The sequence below is a fragment of the Equus quagga genome, chromosome 2 (genome assembly GCF_021613505.1).
Source record: "Equus quagga isolate Etosha38 chromosome 2, UCLA_HA_Equagga_1.0, whole genome shotgun sequence".
Lineage (NCBI taxonomy): Eukaryota > Metazoa > Chordata > Mammalia > Perissodactyla > Equidae > Equus > Equus quagga.
In genome coordinates, this window is record NC_060268.1 from 128,730,587 (window position 1) to 128,757,990 (window position 27,404).

Here is a 27,404-nt window from a genome sequence, read left to right on the forward strand (position 1 = left end):
AAGCATTTCTCCCTAGGATGCAAGGATGATACAACATCTGCAAATCAGTGAGTGTGATATACTACATTAACAGAATGAAGGATAAAAATCATATGATCATTTCAATAGATATAAGAAAAGCATTTGACAAAATTCAACCTTCTTTCATGATAAAATTTTCAACAAATTAAGTGTAGAAGGAATGTACCTCAGCATAAGAAAGGCCACATATGACAAGCCCACAGCTAACATTGTACTCATGATAGTTTTTTTTCTTTTCTTTTCTTTTTTGTTTGGTGAGGAAGATTAGCCCTGAGCTAACATCTGTGCCGTTCTTCTTCCACTTTATGTGTGGATTGCCACCACAGCATGGCTGATAAGTGGTGTAGGTCTGTGCCTGGGATCCGAACCTGCTGCCAAAGTGGAGAATGCTGAACTTAACCACTATGCCATGGGGCTGGCCCCTGAAAGCTTTTATTTTAATGTCTGGAATAATACAAGGATGTCCACTCTTACCACTTGTATTCAAGATAGTACTGGAAATCCTAACCAGAGCAGTTAGGCAAGAGAAAGAAATAAAACTCATCCAAATTAGAAAGGAAGAAGTAAAATTGTCTCTGTTTGTAGATGACATAATATTAAATATAGAAAACCCTAAAGACCCCACCAAAAAACTGTTAGAAGTAATAGATGAATTCAGTGAAGTTGCTAGGTACAAAAATCAACATACAAATATCGATTATGTTTCTATAGACTAAGAACAAACTATCCAGAAGAGAAATTAATAAAGCAGTCCCATTTACAATAGCATCAAAAACAACAAAACACTTAGGAATAAATTTAACCAAGGAGGTGAAAAACTTGTACACTGAAAACTGTATAAGACATAAATGAAACAAATTGAAGAAGACACAAATAAATAGATGTCTCATGTTTTTGGATTGGAAGAACTAATGTTGTTAAAATGTCCATACTAAAAGGGATCTACAGATTAAGTGCAATCCCTATTAAATTTCAGTGGCATTTTTCACAGAAATAGAACAGACAATCCTAAAATTTGTGTGGAATCACAAAAGACTCAGAATAGCCAAAGCAATTTTGAGAAAGAACAACAAAGCTGGAGGTATCATGCTTCCTGATTTCAAACTATTTTACAAAGCTATAGTAATCAAAACAGTATGGTACTGGCATAAAAACAGACACGTAAACAGTTAAACAGAATAGATAACCCAGAATAAACCCACACATGTATGGTCAACTAATCATTGACAAGGTGCCAACAACATACAATGGCAAAGGGTAGTCTCTTCAATAAATGGTGCTGGGAAAATTAGATATCCACATGCAAAAGAATGAAACTGGACCCCCCTATCTTGCACCACTCAGAAAATGTAACTTAAAATGGATTAAAGACATTAAAACCTGAAACTTGTAAAATTCCTAGAAGAAAACGTGGAGAGAAAACTCCTTGTCATTAGTCTTGGCACTCCTATTTTGGATATGACACCAAAAGCGCAGGCAACAAAAGCAAAAATAAACAAGTGGGACTACATCAAAATAAAAAAGCTTCTGCACAGCAAAGGAAACAGTTAACAAAATGAAAAGGCAGCCTATGCAATGGGACAAAATATTTGTAAACCATATTCTCTGGTGAGGAGTTAATATCTAAAATATATAAGGAACTCATGTAACTCAGTGGCTAAAGAACAAATAATCTAAAATGGGCAAAGGACCTGAATAGACATTTTTCCAAAGAATACAAATGGCCAAGAAGTACATGAAAAGATGCTTAATATCAACCTCGCGGTCATTAGGGAAATGCAAATCAAAACCACAAAACCGCACGTCACATCTCTTAGGATGACTGTTATCAAGAAAACAAAGGAGAAGTGTTGGCAGGAATGTGGAGAAAAGGGTAACCCTTGTACACTACTGGTGGAATGTAAATTGGTGCAGCCATCATGGAAGACAGTATGGAAGTTCCTCAGAAAATTGCTAATAGAACCACTGTACAACCCAGCAGTCCCACTTCTGGATATATATATGAAGGAAATGAAAACAGGATCTTGAAGAGATAACTGCACTCCCATGTTCATTGCAGCATTGTTGACAATAGTCAAGATATGGAATCAACCTAAGTGTCCATTGCTAGGTGAATGGATAAAGAAAATACAATACATAGAAAATGCAATACACGTGCATGTGCACACACACACACACATATATAAAGGAATATTATTCAGCCATAAAAAGAGGGAAATCTTCCCATTTGCAACAACATAGATAAAGCTGGAGAGCATTACGCTAAGTGAAATAAGCCAGACAGAGAAAGGCAAATACTATATGGTATCATGTAAATGTGGAATCTTAAAAAAAAAGTCAAATACATCGAAACTGTAGAATGGCGGTTGCCTGGGACTAGGGGTGGGGAAAATGGGGAGATGTTAGTCAAAGGGTCCAAGTTCTGAGGATCTAATGTACAGCGTGGTGACTGTAATTAACAATATTGTATACTTGAAATTTGTTAAAAGAATAGATCTGAAACATTCTTACCAAAAAAAAAAAGTATGTGAAGTGGTAGATACGTTAATTAATTTGATTAGTAGTTGTTTCACAATGTATGTATGTGTCAAATCACATTGTACACTTTAAATATATATAATTTTATTTGTGAATTGAATTATACCTAAGTAAAACTACATAAAATAATACCAATTACAAAAACTATACGAAATAAAAATAAACAGTTCTGCTATTTGTGTCAAAAAAGGAAATAATATTAATTTTGTAAGTGTGATAATAGTATTGTGTTATATATTGTATCTCTTAGAGGTATATGCCATTGAAGATACATACACATTTATAGGTGAAGTGATTTGATGACCACAATTTGCTTTAAAGTACTCCAGTATTTTTTTTTGCTTTAAAGTACTCCGAAAAGTGAAAGTGGCAAGGGCATTGGTGAAACAAGATTATCTAACTTTTGCCAGTTGTTGGAACTGACTGATGGTTATATGATGAATCATATGTCTTTTTGTCTTTACTTTTGTGTATTTGTTTGAAATTTCCCATGGTAAAAATTTTAGAAAGAAAAATCAGTTTTCCTTATACAGCAATTTGTATAAATACTTATGCTTTTAAATGATGAAAACAGGATATAAAATTGTATATATATATACAGCTATGAAGAAAAACAGTGAAATTGAAAAAATACTAATTTTGCTTGTGTTAAAATGTCATCACAAATTACTTTTTATATGCATAACCTCTAATCCAGTTAAGTATTTTATAATAAATTTTTAAAAGGCCATCTATATTGTAGTGACTGTATGCTAAAAATAGCTACATTTGTACAATCTGGTTACATAGTCTCTTTTTGCAGAGCTTTTATGTTAAAAGCATAACTAGTTTGAAAACTTGATACCATTTTTAGGATTCTGTGAAATTTTATGGGTGTGTACTTAGGGATTTAACAAGGATATAATGTTAGTGAAAGGCAATGCCAAAAATAATTATTAGTCTCTTAAATGATCACTTCATCAAAATGTCTTACAATGATGAGAACATAATGAAATACTTTAAAAATATGTGAAAATATTTAGCCATCAACCTGGAACTCTCTTAGTTTTACGACATTTTACCTTGAAAAGTCAGCTATCATCTGTTAAATTGTGGAGATAATAGAAGAGAAAAATTGACTCCATATTAAAGATTGATGTATGTTTTTGAAGATTATTTTCTTTTCTCGGGCCATATAATGATAAAAGCTGTTGTTTTTTTTTTAGGAAGGCGGAGTATTTACTTTTGGAGCTGGAGGGTATGGTCAGTTGGGTCATAACTCTACCAGTCATGAAATAAACCCAAGGAAAGTTTTCGAACTTATGGGAAGCATTGTAACTCAGATTGCTTGTGGAAGGTAAGCTATTATATAAAAAAGTAGTTTGGTCTCTATGACACAACTGTTTAGGTTTTTTCTTTTTCTTATAGTCCAGAGGACTTTTATTTTTTTACACTGATGTTATGCCATGAATTCATGGAGAATGGATTCCAGCAGCTCAGGCTCCTTTCCATTGGTTCTCACAAAGTGTCCTTCTCTGGCTGGAGCAGTCTGGTGCTTCAGTTGAACACAAGTACCTTTCTCTTTGGCTTCTTTTTTTTTTCCTGATCATTTTCATTCATTTTGCAGGAAGCTATCTCAGCTCTCAGAGTCCTTTATATGCTCAGTATGAACATTAATTCTCTTGACAAGAAAATCTTGCCCTTAACCTGTTTGTTTACAATAATGCCAACAGCATGCTGGGTAACATTGTAGACTCTTCTGGTTTTGCTGTGATAACATTTGTGGGGCATTCATTTTTGAACAGTGCCCAGTTTCTTGATATCTACAGTATCACTTTTCTTGCAGATTCACAAGTATGTGGCTGAAGAAACAACTCCATGTTTTCTAAAAGATGTAGAGAACATACAGGGATGTCTCTCTTCTTTTCCTTTGTGTTGGTCATTTTTGCAAATTACTAGAAGGTGGCAGTTCCACCTGAAAGTAGGGATTTTTTTCTTAATGAATCTAGTAATCTAAAATGAAAAACATTCTCTCCTGAAGGCCTAGTTTGCTGCTAAGGAATCATAGTAACCGGAGAAACATTTTATGCTGATTATTTTGTCTTTCTCTCTTTGAAACAGATTTATCTGAGGCAAGATAGTGATAATGTATGTGTAACGTTGTATTTATTGTACATAGCATTCACACTTAAAGGGAAACTATAGATCATCGTTTTTTCTTTTTTACCTTTTTTTCTTTGAAGAATGAGGAAATTTACCAATTAATTATTTAGCAGATAAGATGAGTTAGCGGTGAAAGTTGAATTAGAATACTGATGTCCTGATTCCTAGTTCTTGGGAGTAAATTAAAGAGTCAGAGCTTTGAAATTGAACTTCACTTTTGGTGGGTTAAATTAGGTAGACTCCCAAGAAGCAAAATTTACTTTGCTTGACTAACACAATTTTGACCACTTAGATTAATTTTTTTCCATCTAGTCTGTATTCTTAGACAATATATTTAGTTTTGCCAACTGTTAACTTCAAATACATGGACTCACACTATAGGTAGCCTTTGTTGACTTTTTTTCATTTTTAACATCATGCTTGTTTGATTATCCATAGATGTGTAGCTATGGTCTTCCATCATTAGTTCTCATTGTTTTGTTTTATTCAATTACATGCGATTATAATTATTTACTTATTCTGTTACTGATGGACATTTGGGTACTTCCAGTCTTTGGCAATTACAACTAATGTTATTTTGAACATTTATTATATGATATATATGTATTTCTAAAGTATATACTTAAAATGGAATTGCTGGGTCATAGAGGATACTCAATTTGAATTTTGCAGGTTAATGTTACCCTGTTTACGAGAATAGTTATGCCAGTTTACATTCCCGTTAGTATTATATGGAAATTCCTGACTCTATATCCTTGTTACCATATGATATTGTCAGACTTTCAAATTTCTGCTAATCTCTTGGATATATAGCATTACTTAATCATGATTTTAATTTGTATTTTCATGATTTCATAGGGATTGCATTGAATCTGTAGATCACTTTGAGAGGTGTTTGACGTCTTAACAATATTAAGTCTTTCAATCTATGAACATGGGCTGTCTTTCCATTTATTTGTCTTCTTTAATTTCTTTCAGTAATATTTTGTAGTTTTTATTGTATATCTTTTACCTGTTTGCTTAAGTTAATTCCTAAGTATTTTCTTCTTTTTGATACTATTATAAATGGCATTGTTTCTTAATTTCTTTTTGGATTCTTCATTATTAGTGTATAGAAATGCAACTGATTTTCATATGTTGATTTTGTATCCTGCTGCTTTGCTGAATGTTTTTATTAGTTTTATTAGTTTTTCTGTAGAATCTTTAGGGTTTTCTACATATAAGGTCATATCATGTATATAGAGAGATAATTTTACTTCTTTTCCAATTTAGATGCCTTTTATTTCTTTTCCTTGCCTCATTGCCCTGGCTAGCACTTGCAGTACTGTGTTAGAAGTGGCCAAAGTAGGCATCCTTGCCTTGTTCCTGATCTTAGAGGAAAAGCTCTTTATTGAGTATAGTGTTTGCTGTGGGTTTTTCATATATGGCTTTTATTATGTTGAGATAGTTTTCTTCCATTCCTAGATTTTGAGTGTTTTTGTCATGAAAAGGTGTTGAATTTTGTTAATTTTTTTTCTGCATCAATTGAGATGATCATGTGGGTTTTTGTCTTCATTCTGTTAATGTTGTATAGTACATTGATCTATTTGCATATGTTGAACCATCCTTTCATTCCAGGAGTAAATCCCACTTGCTTATGTTGTCTAATCCTTCTATTATGCTACTGAATTTGGTTTGCTATTCTATTGAGGATTTTTGCATCAATGTCCATAACGGATAGTGGTCTGTAGTTTTCTTTTTTTTGTAGTACCCCGTGTGGCTTTGATATCAAGACAATGCTGGCCTCATAGAATGAGTTGGAAGGTTTTCACTCCTCATCAGTTTTTTGGGAAAGTGTGAGAAGGTTTGGTGTTCTTCTTTAAATGTTTGCTAGAATTCACCAATGAAGCCATCTGCTCCAGAGCTTTTCTTTGTTGGGAGATTTTTGATTATCTCATCAATTTCCTTACTAGTTATAGGTCTGTTCTGGTTTTCTCTTTCGTTATGATTCAATGTTGATAGGTTTTGTTGTTCTAGTAATTTGTATATTTCGTCTAAGTCATCTAATTTATTGACAAATACTGGTTTATAGTACTCTCTTAGGAACCTTTTTATTTTGACAACATTGGTAATAATTTTCCCATTTTCATTTCTGATTTTAATAATTTGAGTCTTCTCTTTTTTTCTTAATCAGTCTAGCTAAAGTTTTGTTGATTTTGTTGGTCTTTGCAAAGAACCAACTTTCGGTTTTGTTGACTTTTGCTATTGTTCTATTCTCTGTTTCATTTGTCTTAGCTCTAATTTTTATTATTTCCTTCTGCTAGCTTTGGGTTTTATTTGTTTTTTTTTTTAGGTCCTTAAATTATAAGGTTAGGTTGTTCACTTGAGATCTTTCTTGTATTTTGTGTTTATCACACATTATAATTTTCCCGCTTAGCACTGTTTTCCCTGCATCTCATAAGTTTTGATATGTTATATTTTCATTGTTGTTCATCTCTTAAGTCTTTTTAAATTTCCCTTAGGATTTCTTTGATTCATTGGTTATTTAAGAGTGTGTTGTTTAATTTCCATAAATTTGTGAATTTTCCAATTTTCTTATGTTAATGATTTCTAATTTCATTCCGTTGTGGTTGGAGAAGATACTTTGTATGGTATCTATCTTTAAAATCTATTTAGACTTAATTTTTGGCCTAACATATGGTCTAGCCTGGAGAACGTCCCATGTGCATTTGAGAAGAATGTGTATGTTGTTCTTGTCGTTGGGTAGAGTGTCCTGTTAGATCTAGTTGGTTTATTGTGTTGTTGAAGACCTGTGTTTCCTTACTTATATTCTTTCTGGTTATTCTGTCCATTATTGAGAGTGGGGTATTAAAATCTCCCAACTATTGTAGAACTGTCCATTTCTTTCCTCAGTTCTGTAAATTTTTGGTTCATGTGTTTCGATGGTCTCTTACTAGATGCATAAACGTTTTTAATTATTATATCTTCTTGTATTGAACCTTTTGTTAATATATAATGTCCTTCTTTGTCTCTTGTAACTTTTTTTGGTTGAAAGTCTATTTTCTCTGATAACAGTATGGCTACTCCTGCCCTCTTTTGCTTATTTGCATGGAATATCTTTTTCTGTCTTTTCATTTTTGACCTATTTGTGTCTTTGGATGTAAAAGTGAGTCTCCTGGAGCCGGCCCCGTGGCCGAATTGTTAAAGTTCCATGTACTCCACTTTGGCGGCCCAGGTTTGCAGGTTCAGATCCCAGGTGCAGACCTACTACCCCACTCATCAGCCATGCTGTGGAGGCATGTCACATACAAAAAATAGAGGAGAATTGGCACAGATGTTAGCTCAGGGTTAATCTTCCTCAAGAAAGAAAAGGGGAGGATGGGCCACGGATGTTAGCTCAGGGAGAATCTTCCTCACCAAAAACAAAGGAAGAAAAAAAAGTAAAGTGAGTCTCTTGTAGATGGCATATTGTTGGATCATGTTTTTTCAATCCATTCTGCCAGTGTCTCTCTCTTTTATTTTTGTGAGAAAAATTGGCCCTGAACTAACATCTGTTGCCAATCTTCCTCTTTTTTTTTGAGGAAGATTAGCCCTGAGCTAACATCTGCTGCCAATGCCCCTCTTTTCTGAGGAAGACTTGCCCTGAGCTAACATCTGTACCCACCTTCCTCTATTTTATATGTGGGACGCCTGCCACAGCATGGCTTGACAAGCGGTGCTTAGGTCCGCACCCAGGACCCGAACCAGTGAACCCCAGGCTGCTGAAGTGGAACGTGCAAACTTAACTGCTGCACCAGTGGGTGGACCCCCAATTTTCCTCTTTTTGCTTAAGGAAGATTGTCACTGAGCTAACATCTGTGCCAATTTTCCTCTGTTTTATGTAGGACACCACCATGGCTTGGCTTGACAAACAGTGCTAGGTGTGGACCTGGGATCTGAACCTGTGAACCCTGGCCCGCCAAAGTGGAGCATGGGAACTTAAGCATTATGCCACCAAGCCAGCCCCATGCTGTTCTCTGTCTTTTGAGTGGACAGTTTAATCCATTTGCATTTAAAGTAATGATTGAGATATAGGGACTTCTGTCATTTTGCTTTTTGTTTTCTGTATGCCTTCATACTATTTTTGTCCCTCATTTTCTGCATTACTGTCTTCTTTTGTGTTTATTTTTTTCAGTGAATGTTTGAATTCTCTTCTTATTTCCTTTTCAGTATAATCTGTAGCTATTTTCTTTGTGGTTACCATGGGGATTACATTTAATATCCTAAAGTTATAGCACTCTTCAGTCAGATTTATGCCTAACTTTCAGTAACTACAAAAGCTCTGTTCCTCTGCAGCTCTGTTCCCACCCCCTTTCACTTATTGATATCATGAGATAACTTATTTATGCATTGTGTCCAAAAACACAAATTAATGATTTCATGCATTAGTCTTTTAAATTATGTAGAAAACTAAATGTGGAGTTATACACACATAGTCTCCTCCATTATCAACATTGTCTACCAAAGTGGTATATTTGTGACAATTGATGAACCTACATTGACAAATCATTATCAGATGTGCATAGTTTATGTTAGGGTTTATTCTTGGTGTACATTCTTTGGATTTGGACAAAGGTATAATAACATGTATCTGTCATTAAAGTATCAGAGAGAGTAATTTCACTGCCCTGAAAACCCTCCATGTTCCATTTATTCATCCCCACCCTCCTCTATAACCCTTGGCAACCAGTCATCTTTTTACTCTATTAGTTTTACCATTTCCAGAGTATCATATCATTGGAATCATACAATATGTAACCTTCTCACATTAGCTTCTTTCACTTAGTAATATGCATTTATTGTTCGTCTGTGTTTTTTCACAGCTTGATTGCTGATTTCTTTTAAGTGCTGAGTAACATTCCATTTTCTTGATTTACCACAGTTTATTTATCCATTCATCTACTGAAGGACATCTTTTTTCCCCCAGGTTTGGCAATTATGAATAAAGCTACTCTGAACGTCTTTGTACAGGTTTTTGTGTGGACTTTTAACAAGTTTTTAACTCCTTTGGTTAAATAATGAGCACAATTGTTGGATCATATTGTAATAGTATGTTTTGTTTTATAAGAAACCACCAAACTGCCTTCCAAAGTGGCTGTATCATTTTGTGTTCCCATGTTGGCTTATTTTTTTCATTTTGGATGGGCCGCACTTTCCAATTTTTTTGTATGCCCTGTGTTTTTGTTTCTTTGTTTTGTGAACTAGACATTTGAAGCTAATAATGTGGTAACTATGGAAATCACATTCTCTGCTTTCTCCACAGCTAGCCAATTTTTCTTTTGTTTTTGTTTTTTTGATTGCTGTAGGTTCTCTCTATGCCAGTGATCAGCCTGAGGTGTAAACATAAGGTCTTCTCAGGTCTTTTCTGAGCACGCACCTTTTCTTGGGTATGCATAGTGACTTTCTAAATCTTTTGTATATACACTTACTTTAGAATGTTCTAGATCTTACATGTCTGACTCCCAACAGGGGAAAAAGAAAAAGACATGAAGGGGAGGAAATAAGAATAAAATAAAAGGGAAAAAAGCACTAGCCCTCTAAATTCTCTTGAAGTCTCTTCAGCTCAGGGGGATAGGCTTGCAACAGTTGGTTGGAAGGGGTGCAACAATGACTTACCCATCTTTGTGCCTGCATTTCTGTGATCAGAAGCATGGATCAGAGTATCAGTCTCAAATATAAGGACATTGCCTTATTATTATTAGTAATTATACATTATTGCCTACCCTGGCTGCCACAGTCTATCTACAAGCTACTCCTTGAGCACATGGATAGCTGCCTGTCACAGGGCTTAGCAGGGAGTGGATAGGTGGCTACTACTATGCAAAGAGCTTAAATGACCAAAATTAATTGCAATTTACCACCCAATCCTTACCCTAGAAATCGCAAGCCTTTAATAGACTTGAGATTAGTTACATCAGACAGATTCTGCCAGGGCAATTGTTGTCTAGGTGAGGAGACAGATTGCTGGTCCTTCCTTCCTACTCTACTGTCTTCTCAGAATTGTCCTCTCATAGCTTCATCTTTGAAAACTCCTTCACTTTCCTGCTCTTCAGTGCCACTGTTGCCCTAAGTTAAGTTCTGTATGTATGTGAATCTGTTTCTATGATCTCTGTTTTATTCCTTCAATCTATGTGTCTATCACTGTGTCACTTTGACACTATATAATTTGTATGACACTATGATAAATTCTGCTGTTTAGGATAAAGCAAATCCTTGCTATTCTTCCTGTTTTTCAAGAATGCCTTGGCTGTTTCTGGCTTTTTACTTTCGCAGAAATTTTAATATCAGTCTGTCAAATTCTCCCCCCAAAAATCCTTTTGGGATTTTAATTAGTACTGCATTGAATCTCTAGATTAATTTGTGGGAAAGTTATCTTTATAATTTTGGCTTTTCTCATCAACCTCCAAACTTCTTAAATATCTTCTGATAAAATGTTTAAAATTTTTCATCATACAGATCTTGTACATCTTTTGGTAATTTTATTCCTAGGTACTTCTTTTTAATGCTATTATTTTAAAAATTCTTCTTTCGAAGCTGTCTTTGAGGTGTAGTAATTGTCTTTGGCGTGATGTTTATATATTGATTTTAAATCCAGCTGCCTTGGTAAACTCTTATTAATAACATAGTAATGTATAAAATCACATCATCTGTGAATCAGTTTAGTTTTGTTTATTTCTCTTAATGCTTAACATATATAAATTTCTTGGCTTAATTTCTTGGCTGGGATACCAGGATAATGTTCACTGGAAGTGCTGAAGATCAACCTATCCTTGTGCTATTTCCTGTCTATGGGAAAACTTTCGATTAAGTATACAATCAAAGGTTATGTTTGCTCTAAGTTCTTTGTAGATAACCTTTATCAGATTAAGGAATTTCTCTTTTATGCCTAGAGTTTTTAGAGGTTTTTTTTTTTTTAAATCATGGATGGATGTTAAGTTTTTAATGTTCTTTCTGGATCTATTGAGATGATCTATGATTTTTCTCCTTTAATCTGTTAATGTGGCGAATTATATAGATGGATTTTCCTAATTAAAAATAGCTTTGTTTTTCTGCAGTAACACCAATTTAGTTGTTATATATTACCTTTTCATACAGTGCTGCATTTGGTTTGCTAATATTTTTAAAATATTAGTTGTATTTATATTTATCAGTGAGCTTGGTTATAATTTTCTGTTTTTCTTTTTGCCAGGTTTTATTGTTAAGGTTATGCTAGTTTAATAATATAAATTGGGGTACGTACCCTTGCCTTGTGTTTGTTTGAAACAGAATTACTTCGAAGGTTGTTAGACCTTGTCATTAAAGCCATCTGGGCTTGGTATGTTCTTTTTTGGAATTTTAAAACATTCTTCATTTCTTTTTGACTACAGGGTAACTTTTTAAATTTCTTTTTAAGTCAATTATTTGTAAGTTAAATTTTTCTAAGAATTTTTCCATTTTTGCTTAAATTTTAAATGTATTGATGTAAAATTTACAGTGTCTGTATTAGTCTATTGCTGTGCTCAAACAACATATCAGTGATATATAATAATGTTTGTTTCTTACTCTGTAGATTGGTTGAGGTGGTTCTTCCTCAGGCCGTGGATCAGCTGGAGTGGTTCTTATTTTCCCTGCAACTTGGAGCAGCTCTCTTTCAAGTTGCCTGTTCATTGGGGTGGCTTTGCTCAGTAGGTGGCTGAGCTGGGGTGTCTTTCTTGCTTGTTTCATTCTTGGGCCCAGTACAGAGGGACAGCAGCTACCTCTGGGTATTGTATTCTCTTGGTGGTGGTACCAGCGTACATACATCCTAAGCTTTTGCTTGCATCACATTGCTAAAATCCTGTTGACCAAAAGCAAATTACATGGTCAAACCTAAAGTTAAGATAAGGGTAATACATGGTGCTCGTCCACCGTCAGGCCATGACAAAAATGTGCATGTTTAATACTACAGGATTATAAAGAAATGGGGTTACTGTTTCAGTCTATCACAGTATTATCTTAGAATTTTTTTCATTGTAAGAAAAAAATTCACCAATCTGTTGTCTACTTCTGTGAGTTTGTTTTTGTTTTGTTTGTTCATTTGTTTTGCTTTTTATATTTCACATGTGAGTGAAATCATGGAGTATTTGTCTTTCTCCATCTGACTTGTTTCACTTTGCATAGTACTCCCAAGGTCCATCCATGTCGCAAATGCAAGATGACATCTTTTTGTTTATGGCTGAGTGGTATTCCATTGTGTATACGTACCACGTCTTCTTTATCCATTCACCTGTCAGTGGACACTTAGGTCGTTTCCAGCTATGTGTTTGTTTTTATCTGCTCATTTCTTCTCAGTTACTGAAGAAGTTACGTTACAGTGTCCTCCACTGTTTGAATATTTTCAATTTCTCCTTGTAGGTCTGTCAGTTTTTGCTTTTGAGGCTATGTTTGTAAGTGCCTAAAATAAAATTTTATGTCTTCTTGGTAAATTTGTCCTTTTGTCGTTGTGGTTGTGATCTTCTGGATCTCTAGTAATACTTTGGTTTCCTTAAAGTCTGTTTTATCTGATGTTAATAGAGCTATACCTGCTTTTATATATTTTCTTTCCCATTCATTTACCTGGTGTGTATATTTCTCCTGTTCTTTTACTTTGTCTTTCTGTATGTTTTAGATGAATCTCTTGTAAACAGCATTAAGTTAGGTTTTTTAAGTCCAGTCTGGTTGTCTTCTAAATGGACCATTTTGTCAGTTTATATTTTTTTATAATTGCTAATATATTTGAGTTTAAACCTGACATCGTATTTTGTACTGTTTGTGCCACCTGTTTGGTTTCATTTTCTTTCTTTTCTTTTTTGCCTTTCTTTGGATTGATAATTTTTAAGTCAGTTTAATTCCTTCTGCTTGTTTGGAAATTATATCCTCTTTTTCATTTGTTACTCTAGAAATAACAACATTTATCCTTAATTTATTTTGACAAATACTTTTCCCTTTTTTCAGGCAATATAACGACCTCTGTTTACCTTTCCAAGCTTTTCATTCTCTCTCTATTTTTAAACCCCACAAGAACATTGCTTCACATATAGTCAGTATACTTTTAGAAATACCTATATGTATTCATTCTACTATGCCATTTTATAAAAGGGTCCTGAGCATCCATGGATTTTGGTATCCTTGGGTTCCTGGAACCAATCCCCCGCAGATGCCGAGGGACAATCATTTATTTACTACTTTTTTTTTTGCTCTTCATATTTTCCAATTAGTATCATTTTCCTTTTGTCTGACCATCCTTTGTAATTTTCTTTGAGTAGACCTGCAGGTGACAAACTCGTTAGTGTATCTAAAAGTATCTTTATTTCACCTTCATTCTTGAATGATGTTGGTTATAGAATTCTAGCTTGGCAGTCAACTTTTAGCACTTTGAAGATAGCATTCTACTCTCTTGTGGCTTTGGTTGTTGAGAAGTCAGCTCTTAGTCTGTTACTCCTTTGAAGATAATCTCTCTCTCTCTTTTTTTTTTTGCTGAGGAGCATTTGCCCTGAGCTAACATCTGTTGCCAGTCTTCCTCCTTTTGCTTGAAGAAGATTCTCCTTGAGCTAATATCTGTGCCAGACTTCCTCTATTTTGTTTGTTGCTGCCACAGCATGGCTGCCAACGAGTGGTATAGGTCTGTGCCTGGGAACCAAGCCTGGGCTGTCAAAGCAGAGCGTGCTGAACTTAACGTCTAGGCCATGAAGCCAGCCCCAGTCTGTCTCTTTTTTATCTCTTTCTCTCTTCAGTTTTGATTTTGTTTGTCAAACTATGGATTTCTTCATTTTCTTATTGGGCTATTTGAATCTGTGGAATAATATCTTTGATCAGTTATGGGAAATTCTAGACTATTGTCTCTTTAAATATAGCTTCTCCTTTCCTCATGAAACTGTGTGATTGGGTGTGTATTAAATCTTGTCACTCCGCCCTGTTGCCTCAATCTTTATTTTTCACATTTTTGTCCCTCTTTGCTGCCTTCTTGATTGTTTTTATGATTTACATTTCATTTCACTAATTCTTATGCTCTATCTATTTTTTGTTGAACTCATCCTTCAAGATCTTGATTTTGGTTATTTTTGGTTTTTAGTTCTAGTATCTCTTACTGGTTCTTTTTAAAATCTGAAAAAAATTTTTCTTTAATGTTTCCAGTTGTCAGTTTTCAAGCTTGGCCTTTATTTCTTGGACATTAAGCAACTGTTAAACTTAGTTCTAGATTCTTGTGTTGATAATTCCAATCTCAAATCTTTAAGGAATCTACTTTTACAGTTTTTTCTTCTACATTTTGTTCATGATGCCCTGTTTCTATGTATGTCCAGTTTTGTGTGCTTGATCATGTTTTTGAAAAATTATTTATGGGAATGATTTGATAAAGCCTTTATATGGGTCACAATCTTATAAAAGGTAAATAAAAGCTCAACATATAAATGAGCAGGGGTAGTTACTATCAAAATCTTGTTTAGACTGTTAAAGTTATACATGAAAATATATTCCCCCAAATTTAGAGAGTTCAGCTTTTCTTATTTATCCATTTCCTGCGTAATTTGTTAAAAGACTATAAAGCAATATTTTTACATAATTTTTTTCAGGCACAATATTTCATGTCCCTTGTGAAATATCACAAATCGTTTGATGTTATCCAATTTTGTAATTCTTAACAGGTAAAATGTGCATGATTTGAATAGGTATTCTTAGCTTTGTAACCTCAATTTTTTTCCATCAATATTATTTATTTAACTCTTGGATTGGGGGAGAAATTTTAGTTATATATTGATTAAGATGTAAGGACTTACCTGCAGAGGGAATGTAGGTAGATATCCAGTATTTTAAGTAGTTTGATTTCCAGGTAGTCAGTACTGTAAGAACTATATATTATTTCCTTATTGAATAATTGTCAAAAACCTCCTCAAGGAAGCAGCTGAGGAAGACCAGAAATGTGAATCCATCAAGGAGTTGATCCAAAAGCAAAAGGTTCAGATTCTAGTAGTATAATATCATAGTGTTTTTGGGCTATTATATCAGATCTAGGGCTTAAGATAGTTGTGGTTGTTCAGTGGCTCTCAACTCCGACTTCATGCTATAATCCTTTAGAGAGTTTTTAAAAATATATATTATTGCCTAGGCTCACCTCTAGGTGATTTCAGTATGCAACCAGGGTTAAGAATTACTGCTTTAGTAGACCAGTTTGAGGAGAAGTTTAACAAACTAATATTGCAGTAATTTTCAAACTATTGACATGTTCCTTTGAGATGTCACAGTGAGTGCTTCCTGAAGGAGGCCGACTGGGCACCGTTAAACCCTTCAACCAGAGCAGTTTGTCTGTGTTATGTGCTATGATTCCATTTAATGTTTCCTTCATTAAAAGAGTATCCTTGTCAAAAAAATTTCGATTGACCTTGGCTCACGTGGCTCTGAGGTAAGGTGGTGGTTAGATTCTACATAGTTTTCCAGTAAGATGATAGACTAGATAGTTTGAAAACCCTTTTGAATCAAAACACCTTTTAAATAACATAGATTAGTTTGCCAGGAAGTAAAGGGGATTCCAAAGGGCAAAAACAAATATGAAATATGAAAACCACAGCTTTGAACTGATGCTGGTGCTGCCTTGAAAGAATTTGCCAATCTAGGTAATGTATTAATTAGCTTATATTGTTAAACCACCCAAAAACTTAGTAGCTTAAAACAATTATTTATTTAGCTAATAATTCTTTGATTCAGTAATTTGGGCTGGGCTTAGCTGAGCAGTTCCCGTCTTAGCTGGACTCTGTGATCAGCTTGATGATCTGGCTAGGGGCTGGGTAGTCTAGGCTGGCCTTGGCTAGGACACCTTGTCTCTGCTCCAGATTTTGTATCATACTTCAACTGTTAACCTTGGATTATTTTCACGATGGTAGAGCAGGGTTCCTAAAAAGAGAGAAAGAGTGCAAAGCCACTTGTGAGGCATAGGCTCAGATCTGATACACTGTCATTTCTGCTGCACTCTGTCGTTTAAGGCAAGTCACAGGTCAGAGCCCAGATTTAAGACATGGAGAAACATGTTTCCCATCTTGGTGGGAACAGCTGCCAAAGTCATATTGTAAGGATAATGGATATAGGAAAAGGAATAACATTAGCCCTTTTTATAAACAGTATTCCACAGATGGCAAAGGGGTTTAGGACAGATGAGACCTAAGAACTTACAGAAACATTAATGAGGCTTAAGAAACCATCAGTAAAACCTGTCAATAAAAACCACCTCATGGAAAAAGTTCACAATGAACTATTCTCTTGCTAGCATAAGGAGACTTTTCTGTCCTTGGCCTAGTTTCTGGTTTGGATCTCCCTTGAGAATTTGTTACCACAGGGCTGTCAAAGGGCCTAAGGTAGGTTTGGGACTTGTTGGAGTAGTCCTGGGTTGGTATGTATATTATATTTCATGACATGGAAAGAGTTTCAAATAAAATAGGCTGGCAGATTTGAAAAAAAGAACTTCTAGAAATGGGGTAAAACATAGTCATTGAAATTTAAAATTCAGTGGATAGTTAAAAATTAATAAAATTTTGATTGACCTTGGCTCATGTGGCTCTGACATAAGGTGGTTGTTAGATTCTACATAGTTTTCCCGTAATAATGATAGACTAGATAATCTAAAAACCCTTATGAATCAAAACACCTTTAAAATAACATAGCTTAGTTTGCAAGGAAGTAAAGGGGATTCCATGGGGCAAAAACAAATATGAAAACCAAGTTGTATACACCTGGTTGTATACACTACTAAAGAGAAAAGTAGTGATGTGAAAAATAGATCCCGGGAAATTGCTCACAAGGGGCATGGATATAAAAGAGAGGTTAAAAGACTGGTGGGTCATATTAGGAAGGGACGTTTATTTAATACTTTCAAGAAGAAGAGAATTGAATAAATGGGAAGGAGACAATATTTGCAGAAATAACACTTAAGAATTTGTCAGACTTGGTTGAAGCCATAAAACCTGAGATTGAGGAACACAAGGCCTGTGCTGGATAATCACTTTTAACCCATTCCTAAACATACAGTAGTGAAACATCAGAGGGAGTTGGATAGGTTCACTGGTTAGTGAGTTTTCCTACCTTTAGTTCTGCAGTTTCACAGGTTTGCTTCCACTCTGGCACCTCTGGAGGAGTCTGGGTGCATACTACATACAAAGATCAGTTTCTGTAGAAGAAAGGAAACATTGTTTTAATGTGCGTTTGTGTGTATTTAGATAGAGATATAAATATAATCAATCTTCTGATTGGTGCTGGATTACTTGCCCAGTTCTTATCCTAAAACTTTTGAGTGGTTCCTAGATGGTGGACCCTCATAGACTAGAGCTCTAGGCTACAACCTGACAGGAAAGGGAGGTGGAGAACTTCCATGGACAACATAGTTGGATGCTACCTCTAGTGCTGGGTCATCTATTGTAAGGGATTCCAGTACAGATCTGGACCTTCTTAAATTTGGACATTTGTGGAAATTCTCTGGACCATGCTTACACATCCTCCCTGTGTGGTACAGAATTCATTCAGTATAGAGTAAGGCTATTAATATTTTGTACCAAAAATTTTGGAACTATAGTGGCTTTATTAATTTATTTTTGAAGAGAAAACTTGTATCACTTAATATTTGTATGCTTTTCTTTTTTTTTTAAGGAAATAAACTTTTTATTTTAGACTCCAGAAAAATTTCAAAGATAATACAGAGTTTCCATATACCCCACATCCAGTGTCCTCTGTGGCTGACGTCTTACGTTACTAGGGTACATTGGTCACAATTAATGAATTAATATCGATCCATTATTATGAATTAATTCGCAGTTTCTTAGCTTTTTCCTAATGTCCTCTTCTGTCCCAGGATCCCATGTAGGATACCACATCTTGTTGTCATGTCTCCTTAGTCTCCCCCAATCTGTGGCAATTTCTTTGATTTTGATTACCTTGACAGCTTTTTTTTTTAATTGAGTTATTGATAGGTTACAATCTTGTGAAATTTCAGTTGTACATTAATGTTTGTCAGTCATGTTGTAGGTGCACCACTTCACCCTTTGTGCCCACCCCCCACCCCACCTTTCCCCTGGTATCCACTAAACTGTTCTTAGTCCACGTTTTTAAATTCCTCATATGAGTGGAGTCATACACAGATTATCCTTCTCTCGCTGCCTTATTTCACTTAACATAATTCCCTCAAGATCCATCCATGTTATCGCAAATGGAATGATTTTGTTCTGTTTTGCAGCTGAGTAGTATTCCATTGTATATATGTACCACATCTTCTTTATCCATTCGTCTGTTGATGGGCACTTAGGTTGCTTCCATGTCTTGGCTATTGTAAATAATGCTGCAATGAACATTGGGGTACATAGGACTTTTTGGATTGCTGACTTCAAGCTCTTTGGATAAATACCCAGTAGTGGGATGGCTGGATCGTATGGTAGTTCTATTTTTAATTTTTTGAGGAATCTCCATACTGTTTTCCATAGTGGCTGTACCAGTTTGCATTCCCACCAGCAGTGTATGAGGGTTCCTTTTTCTCCGCAACCTCTCCAACATTTGTTACCATTAGTTTTAGATATTTTTGTCATTCTAACGGGTGTAAGGTGATATCTTAGTGTAGTTTTGGTTTGCATTTCCCTGATGATCAGCGATGATGAGCATCTTTTCATGTGCCTATTGGCCATCTGTATATCTTCTTTGGAGAAATGTCTGTTCATGTCGCCAGCCCATTTTTTGATCGGGTTGTTTGATGTTTTGTTGTTGAGTTGTGAGAGTTCTTTATATATTATGGATATTAAGCCTTTGTCAGATATATGACTTGCAAATATTTTTTCCCAGTTAGTGGGTTGTTTTTTTGTTTCAATCCTGTTTTCATTTGCCTTGAAGACGCTCTTTAATCTGATGAAGTCCCATTTGTTTATTCTTTCTATTGTTTCCCTTCCCTGAGAAGGCATGTTGTCCAAAAAGATCCTTTTAATACTGATGTCAAAGAGTGTACTGCCTACGTTTTCTTCCAGAAGCCTTATGGTTTCAGGTCTCACCTTTAGGTCTTTGATCCACTTTGAGTTTATTTTGGTGAATGGTGAAAAAGAATGGTCAATTTTCATTCTTTTACCTGTGGCTTTCCAGTTTTCCCAGCACCATTTGTTGAAAAGACTTTCTTTTCTCCATTGTATGCCCTCAGCTCCTTTGTCGAAGATAAGCTGTCCATAGATGTGTGGTTTTATTTCTGGGCTTTCAATTCTGTTCCATTGATCTGTGCACCTGTTTTTGTACCAGTACCATGCTGTTTTGATTACTGTAGCTTTGTAGTATGTTTTGAAGTCAGGGGTTGTGATGCCTCCCGTTTTGTTCTTTTTTCTCAGGATTGCTTTAGCAATTCGGGGTCTTTCGTTGCCCCATATGAATTTTAGGATTCTTTGTTCTAATTCTGTAAAGAATGTCATTGGGATTCTGATTGGGATGGCGTTGAATCTGTAGATTGCTTTAGGTAGAACGGACATTTTAACTATGTTTATTCTTCCAATCCATGTACATGGAATGACTTTCCATCTCCTTATGTCGTTATCCATTTCTCTCAGAAAGGCCTTGTAATTTTCATTATATAGGTCCTTCACTTCCTTAGTTAAATTTACCCCAAGGTATTTTATTCTTTTTGTTGCGATTGTGAATGGTATTGTGTTCCTGAGTTCTTGTTCTGTTAGTTCGTTATTGGAGTATAGAAATGCTCCTGATTTATGCAAATTGATTTTGTACTCTGCAACTTTGCTGTAGTTGTTGATTACTTCTAAGAGTTTTCCAATGGATTCTTTGGGGTTTTCTATATATAAGATCATGCCGTCTGCAAACAGCGAGAGTTTCACTTCTTCCCTCCCTATTTCGATTCCTTTTATTCCTTTTTCTTTCCTGATTGCTCTGGCCAGGACCTCCAGTACTATGTTAAATAAGAGTGGTGATAGAGGGCATCCTTGTCTTGTTCCTGTTTTCAGGGGGATGGCGTTCAGTTTTTGCCCATTGAGTATGATGTTGGCTATGGGTTTGTCGTATATGGCCTTTATTATGTTGAGGTAGTTTCCTTCTATGCCCATTTTGTTCAGAGTTTTTATCATAAATGGCTGTTGGATCTTGTCAAATGCCTTCTCTGCCTCTATTGAGATGATCATGTGGTTTTTATTCCTCAGTTTGTTGATGTAGTGTATCACATTGATTGATTTGCGGATGTTGAACCATCCGTGTGTCCCTGGTATGAATCCCACCTGATCCTGATGTATGATTCTTTTGATGAATTGCTGAATTCTGGTTGCCAAAATTTTGTTTAGAATTTTTGCATCTATGTTCATCAGTGATATTGGCCTGTAGTTCTCTCTTTTTCGTGGTGTCCTTGTCAGGTTTTGGTATCAGCGTGATGTTGGCCTCATAGAATGTGTTAGGAAGTGTTCCATCTTCCCTAATTTCTTGGAATAGCTTGAAAAGGATAGTTATTAAATCCTCTCTGAAAGTTTGGTAGAATTCCCCAGGAAAGCCATCTGGTCCTGCGGTTTTATTCTTTGGGATGTTTTGATTGCTGTTTCAATCTCTTTCCTTGTGATTGGTCTGTTCAAATTGTCTGCCTCTTCTTGAGTGAGCTTTGGGAGATTGTAGGAGTCCAAGAATTTATCCATTTCCTCTAGGTTATCCATTCTGTTGGCATATAGTTTTTCGTAGTGTTCTCTTATAATCCATTGTGTTTCTGCAGAGCGTGTTGTCATTTCTCCTCGCTCATTTCTGATTTTGTTTATTTGAGCTTTCTCCCTTTTTTTCTTTGTAAGTCTGGCTAGTGGTTTGTCAATTTTATTTATCTTCTCAAAAAACCAGCTCTGTCTCATTGATCCTTTCTACTGCCTTTTTCGTTTCAATAGTATTTATTTCTGCTCTGATTTTTATTATTTCTCTCCTTCTGCTGACTTTGGGCTTCATTTGTTCTTTTTTCTCTAGTTCAGTTAGGTGTGCTTTAAGGTTGCATATTTCGGATTTTTCTTGTTTGTTAAGATGTGCCTGTATTGCGATGAATTTTCCTCTTAATACAGCTTTTGCTGTATCCCATATGAGTTGGTATGGCATGCTATTATTTTCATTTGTTTCCAGGTATTTTTTTATTTCTTCTGTAGTTTCTTCAATGATCCATTGCTTGTTCAGTAGAGTGTTGTTTAGTCTCCACATCTTTGTGCCTTTCTCAGCTTTTTTCTTGTAATTAATTTCTAGCCTTATAGCACTATGATCTGAGAAGATGCTTGTTATTATTTCAATTTTTTTAAATTTGTAGAGGCTTGCCTTGTTTTCCAACATATGGTCTATCCTAGAGAATGTTCCATGTGCACTTGAGAAGAATGTGTATTCAGCTCCTTCAGGGTGGAGTGATCTATATATGTCTATTAAGTCCAATTGTTTTGGTTTTTCATTTAGCTCCACTATTTCCTTGTTGATTTTCTGTCTGGATGATCTGTCCATTGATGTGCGTGGGGTGTTGAGGTCCCCTACTATTATTGTGTTGTTTTTAACATCTTCCTTTAGGTCTGTTAATAGTTGCTTTATGAATCTTGGTGCTCCTGTGTTGGGTGCATAGATATTTATAAGCATTATTTCTTCTTGATGAAGTGTCCCTTTGATCATTATATATTGTCCCTCTGTGTCTCTGTTTACCTGTCTTATTTTGAAATCCACTTGGTCTGATATGAGAATTGCAACACCTGCCTTTTTTTCCTTGCTATTTGCTTGAAGTATTGTCCTCCACCCCTTCACCCTGAGTCTGTGTTTGTCCTTGGGGCTGAGGTGTGTTTCCTGGAGGCAACAAATTGTTGGATCATGTTCTTTAATCCATTTTGCCACTCTGTGTCTTTTTGTTGGAGAGTTCAATCCGTTCACATTGAGAGTGATTATTGATGCATGTGGACTTAATGCTGTTAATCTGTTGTTCATTATCTTGTTTTCCTGTGTTTCTTTTCCTGTTTGCTTTAGACTATCCATTTAATACTGCAATTTCTTATGCTGGGTTTCTCAGATTTTTCCTTATTTATGATTTGTGACTCTGTTCTGTACTTTATTTTAGTGTCTACCTTGAAGTGTGTATTTAGAATCTCGTGTATAATATAGTCTATTCTCTGGTGGTCTCTTACCTACTTGACCAATACTGATTTAGACCCTTTGCTCTTCCCCTCCTAAATAATTATTTTCATTTTTTATTCCAACTCGTCTTATTAATTTGTAGTTAGAGTGCTAAGATCGTCCTTGTTTTGGTAGTTTCCTTACCTTTACCGTAATGCTACAATTGAATATTTGCTATCCTGTTCTGGTTCTATCCATCGGTCTCCCTAGTCTGTGGATTGTGTCCCCTTTCTCCCTTTTTTCTTTTTTCAGGTATGAGAACCTTCTTGAGGATTTCTTGTAATGGAGGGCTTTTAGTTACAAATTCCCTTAACTTTTGTTTGTCTGGAAAAGATTTAATTTCTCCCTCATATCTCAAGGAAATTCTTGCTGGATAGAGTATTCTTGGCTGAAGATTTTTATCCTTTAAAGCTTTGAATATATCACTCCATTCTCTCCTAGGTTGTAGGGTTTCTGTAGAGAAATCTGCTGACAGTCTGATAGGGGCTCCTTTATAGGTTATTCTCTTTTTTTTTCTTACTTCCCTGAGTATTCTTTCCTTATCTTTCCTATTTGCCAACTTCACTACTATGTGCCTTGCAGTAGGTGTGTTTACATTGACAAATCTAGGAGATCTAAAACCCTCCTCTACACACATTTCTCCGTTGATCCCTAGATTTGGGCAGTTTTCTTCAATAATTTCGTTAAGCACACTTTCTGCTCCATTTTCCTTTTCCATATTCTCGGGAATTCCTATGATCCTTATGTTCTTACTCCTCATTGAATCCATTATCTCTCGGAGATTTTCCTCATTTTTTTTTATTCTTAGTTCTCTTTCTTCCTCTGTCTGGCACCATTCAGCCTGTCTGTCTTCGATTATGCTAATTTTCTCCTCTATGTTGTCTACACGGGCATTCAGGGAATCCGTATTCTGTTTTATCTAGTCCATTGTGTTTTTCATCTCAAGTAATTCTGTTTGATTCTTCTTTATGATTTCAGTCTCTTTCGTGAAGTAACTCCAGAACTCGGCTTGTTTCTCTATCTTTCTCTCTACCTCATTGAGTTTTTTGATTATAGCTGCTCTGAATTCATTATCACTTAGTTTGCCTAATTCCAAGTCCTCAGGACTTAATTCTGTGGTTTTATTGTTTTCCTTCTTGTCTGGGGCTTTTATAAATTGCTGGGTGGTAGGGGAGGGGTTTTTTCGCATGGTGGTAGAATTCGTTTGCAGTTACAGCCTGTCGCCACTAGATGGGGGTCGAGAGCCACGTGTTATGAGCTGTCCGCCTTGGGGCAAGATGGCTGCGCCCACTGGCTTTGCTGGGGGGGGAGGGGCTGTTACTCACACAGCCGGTCTGGGTTCAGATCAGTTCTGTTCTCTGGTCTCCCAAGGCCCTTGATTTATGGGGTCCCCACGGACGGAAGCTTTCAGCGGCGGGAGTCCTGGATGATTCCCCGGTCGCGCAGCCCCTCCCCCACTCCCTCCCGACCCACGCCGCAGCTATCGCAGACTCTAGGGGAGGGAGCGATGTTCTCTCCTACCGTTCCAGCGCCTCCGAGGGTGTAAGCAAGGTTTATGATCTCCGCCTTCTTGGTATTGTAGGTCTCTAACGAGCTGGCATTATGTTTATTCTCTGAAATTCAGTTCTTCCAATCTTTTGTTATATATTGGAGGGGAGAGAATCCCGGGTCAGCTCACCCTGCCATTTTGCTCCGCCCCCTCTCTCCAACAGCCTATTTGTATGCTTTTCTAAATGTAAATTGTTGAGAAGGTAACATTAAGTCAGGTTTTCTGTTGTTTTACTCTAGGCAGCACACTTCTGCTTTTGTTCCTTCATCAGGACGCATTTATTCTTTTGGACTTGGTGGTAATGGGCAGCTGGGAACTGGTTCAACAAGCAACAGGAAAAGTCCTTTCACTGTGAAAGGGAATTGGTTCCCTTATAATGGGCAATGTCCAACAGATATCGGTAAGTTCTGTTATATTAAAGCTTTGCTACACACGTTAAAGTTACTGTTAAAATATTGCTCTTAAATGATGAAGTTTTTATGATTGAAATGAAAGAATTCCAAGATACATTGTTCAGTGAAAATAGCAAGATACAGAACAGTGCATATGATTAGTTTGTTTATATTTGCTTATATATGCCTAAGGAAAGTTGAGATAAGTAAAATAATAGAAGTGATTCTAGAGGATTGAGTATATGGGAACTGGGTTGTGGCTAGATACCAGTGCAGGGGAGTGTTTCTGTTTTTTTATTGTTTAGCTTTTTATTTTTTTTGAAGATTGGTACCTGAGCTAACATCTGTTGCCAGTCTTTTCTTCTTTTTTTTTTTTTGCACTCAACCTACTTTTTTTTTTTTTCCTGCTTTATCTCCCCAAATCCCCCCTTAGTTTTATATCTTAGTTGCAGGTCCTTCTAGTTGTGGTATGTGGGACACCACCTCAAGATGGCCTGATGAGCGGTGCCATGTCTGCGCCCAGGATCTGAACCAGCGAAACCCTGGGCCGCCTCAGTGGAGCACGTGAACTTAACCACTTGGCCATAGGGCCAGCCCTGTTTTTTTTTTTTTTAACAACTTCTTCTCCCCAAAGCCCCCCAGTACATAGTTGTATATTCAAGTTGTGAGTGCCTCTGGTTGTGCTATGTGGGACACTGCCTCAGCATGGCCTGACAAGTGGTGCCATGTCTGTGCCCGGGATCCAAACCAGCAAAACCCTGGGCTGCCGAAGCAGAGCGTGTGAACTTAACCACTCAGCCACGGGGCTGGCCCCTGTTTTTTATTTTTAATTGTGGTAAAATACACATAACATAAAATTTATTAATGTAAGCATTTTTTTTTTTGAGTGGGGAACATTGGCCGTGAGCTAACATCTGTTGCCAATCCTCCTCTTTTTGCTTGAGAAAGATTGTTACTGAGCTAACACGTATGCCAGTCTTCCTGTATTTTGTATGTGGAACGCCACCACTGCATGGCTTGATGAGCGGTGTGTGGGTCATCGCCCAGGATCCAAACCCACAAACCCTGGGCTGCCAAAGTGGAGCACGTGAACTTAACCACTGTGCAACCCAGGGTGGCCCAACTTAACCATTTTTCAAGTGTACAATTCAGTAGTGTTAAGTACATTCACATTGTTGTGCAGCCATTCTCCAGAACTCTTTTCATCTTGCAAAACTAAAACCACCATTCTATATTCTGTCTCTATGAATTTGACTTGACTCTAGGTACTTCGTATAAGTAGAATCATACAATATTTATCTTTTTGTGACTGGTTCATTTCATAAACTTAGCATAATGTCCTGAAGGTTCAATCATATTCTAGCATGTGTCAGAATTTCTTTCCTTTTTAAGGCTGAATAGTATTTTATTGTATGTGCATACCACATTTTGCTTATCTGTTCATCTGTTGATGAATTTCTTTCCTTTTTAAGGCTAAATAATATTTTATTGTATGTCCGTACGACATTTTATCCGTTCATCTGTTGATGGACAGTTGGATTGTTTCCACTTAATGACTTGTGAATAATGCTGCTATAAACATGGGTATACAAATATCTGTTCAAGACCTTGCTTTCAGTTCTCTTGGGTATATATGGAACTTTAAAGTTGTATAACATTTTCTATTTTTTTGAAATTTAAACCATATGAGTATATTACCTACTCAAAAAATTAAAATTTTAAAATTTGCTTTTTATGTCCCTACCGCTTTAGCCAAGTATGTAATTTATTTATTTTTATTTTCTATTATTATTTCAGTAAATCTGGTTGTTCTTCATTGATATTAATTTCCTAACTAAAGAGTTTGAAATATTCGAATGCTTGTTTCTCATTCAGTTCTTTGACATGCAGGAATCAAAATGTGCTTTTCTTTTCTATTTCCTTTACCATCCTACGCTATTCTTTAGAATTGTTTTCTTAGTTATTTTGTCTGTGTTTGAATTTCTTTGAGATTTTTCTTTGAGTTGTGGGATTTGAGTCTGTTGAGACTTTATTCAGTGATGAGCATACTGTGAAGGTTGACGTTTGAAAAGGTCCATGGCTTTTTATTGTGAATGATCTTGAAGATTCTTTTTAATTAATTTGGTAACTAAAAGGCTGTCTCAGTTATGCTTTCATTTAGCAAAGGTCAGGATATGATGCTATTTTTTCTTGTTTTTGTTTGATTTTGTATTTAGAATATGCTTCATTTTCTTCCATTTTCTCTTAGTTGTGGAAAATGCATTTATTTTAGTAGTAGTAGTCTTTCTCTTATGTCCTTAGCAGCATGTTGGTGTTTCCTCATATCAATTTCTTCCACAAAACATCCTGTTAATAACCTGATAAAGAGATTTTGTAGTTTAAAGCAGCATGGGTGTTGTAAGGAATCATGTATTTCTATTTATAAAGTTTAGTCTCTTTAGGGATGCATTTTATCGCTCTTGAAACTCCATATCTTGAGATTATTTGTATAAAAGGGAAAAGGAGATGGAGTTTTAAAATTAGTTGTTTTGTTACAATTTAGTTTCATCAAAAACTGTTGATTCACAGTAGCCAAAATGTACAGACAGCTCAACTGTGCATCAACAGATGAATGGATGAAAAAAATGTAGTGTATA

The 27,404-nt window shown here is 35.8% G+C and overlaps 1 protein-coding gene across 4 annotated transcripts in view; it reads left to right on the forward strand.

Annotated features, from left to right (window-relative positions):
• HERC4 (HECT and RLD domain containing E3 ubiquitin protein ligase 4) overlaps positions 1-27,404 on the forward strand; it is a 141,251-nt gene that overhangs the window by 43,845 nt on the left and 70,002 nt on the right. For all 4 annotated transcript variants that reach the window (XM_046653455.1, XM_046653458.1, XM_046653456.1 and 1 more), the window contains exons 8-9: positions 3,765-3,895; positions 24,616-24,776. In XM_046653455.1, the coding sequence (XP_046509411.1) occupies positions 3,765-3,895; positions 24,616-24,776 (292 nt within the window). The remainder of the gene's footprint in view (positions 1-3,764; positions 3,896-24,615; positions 24,777-27,404) is intronic.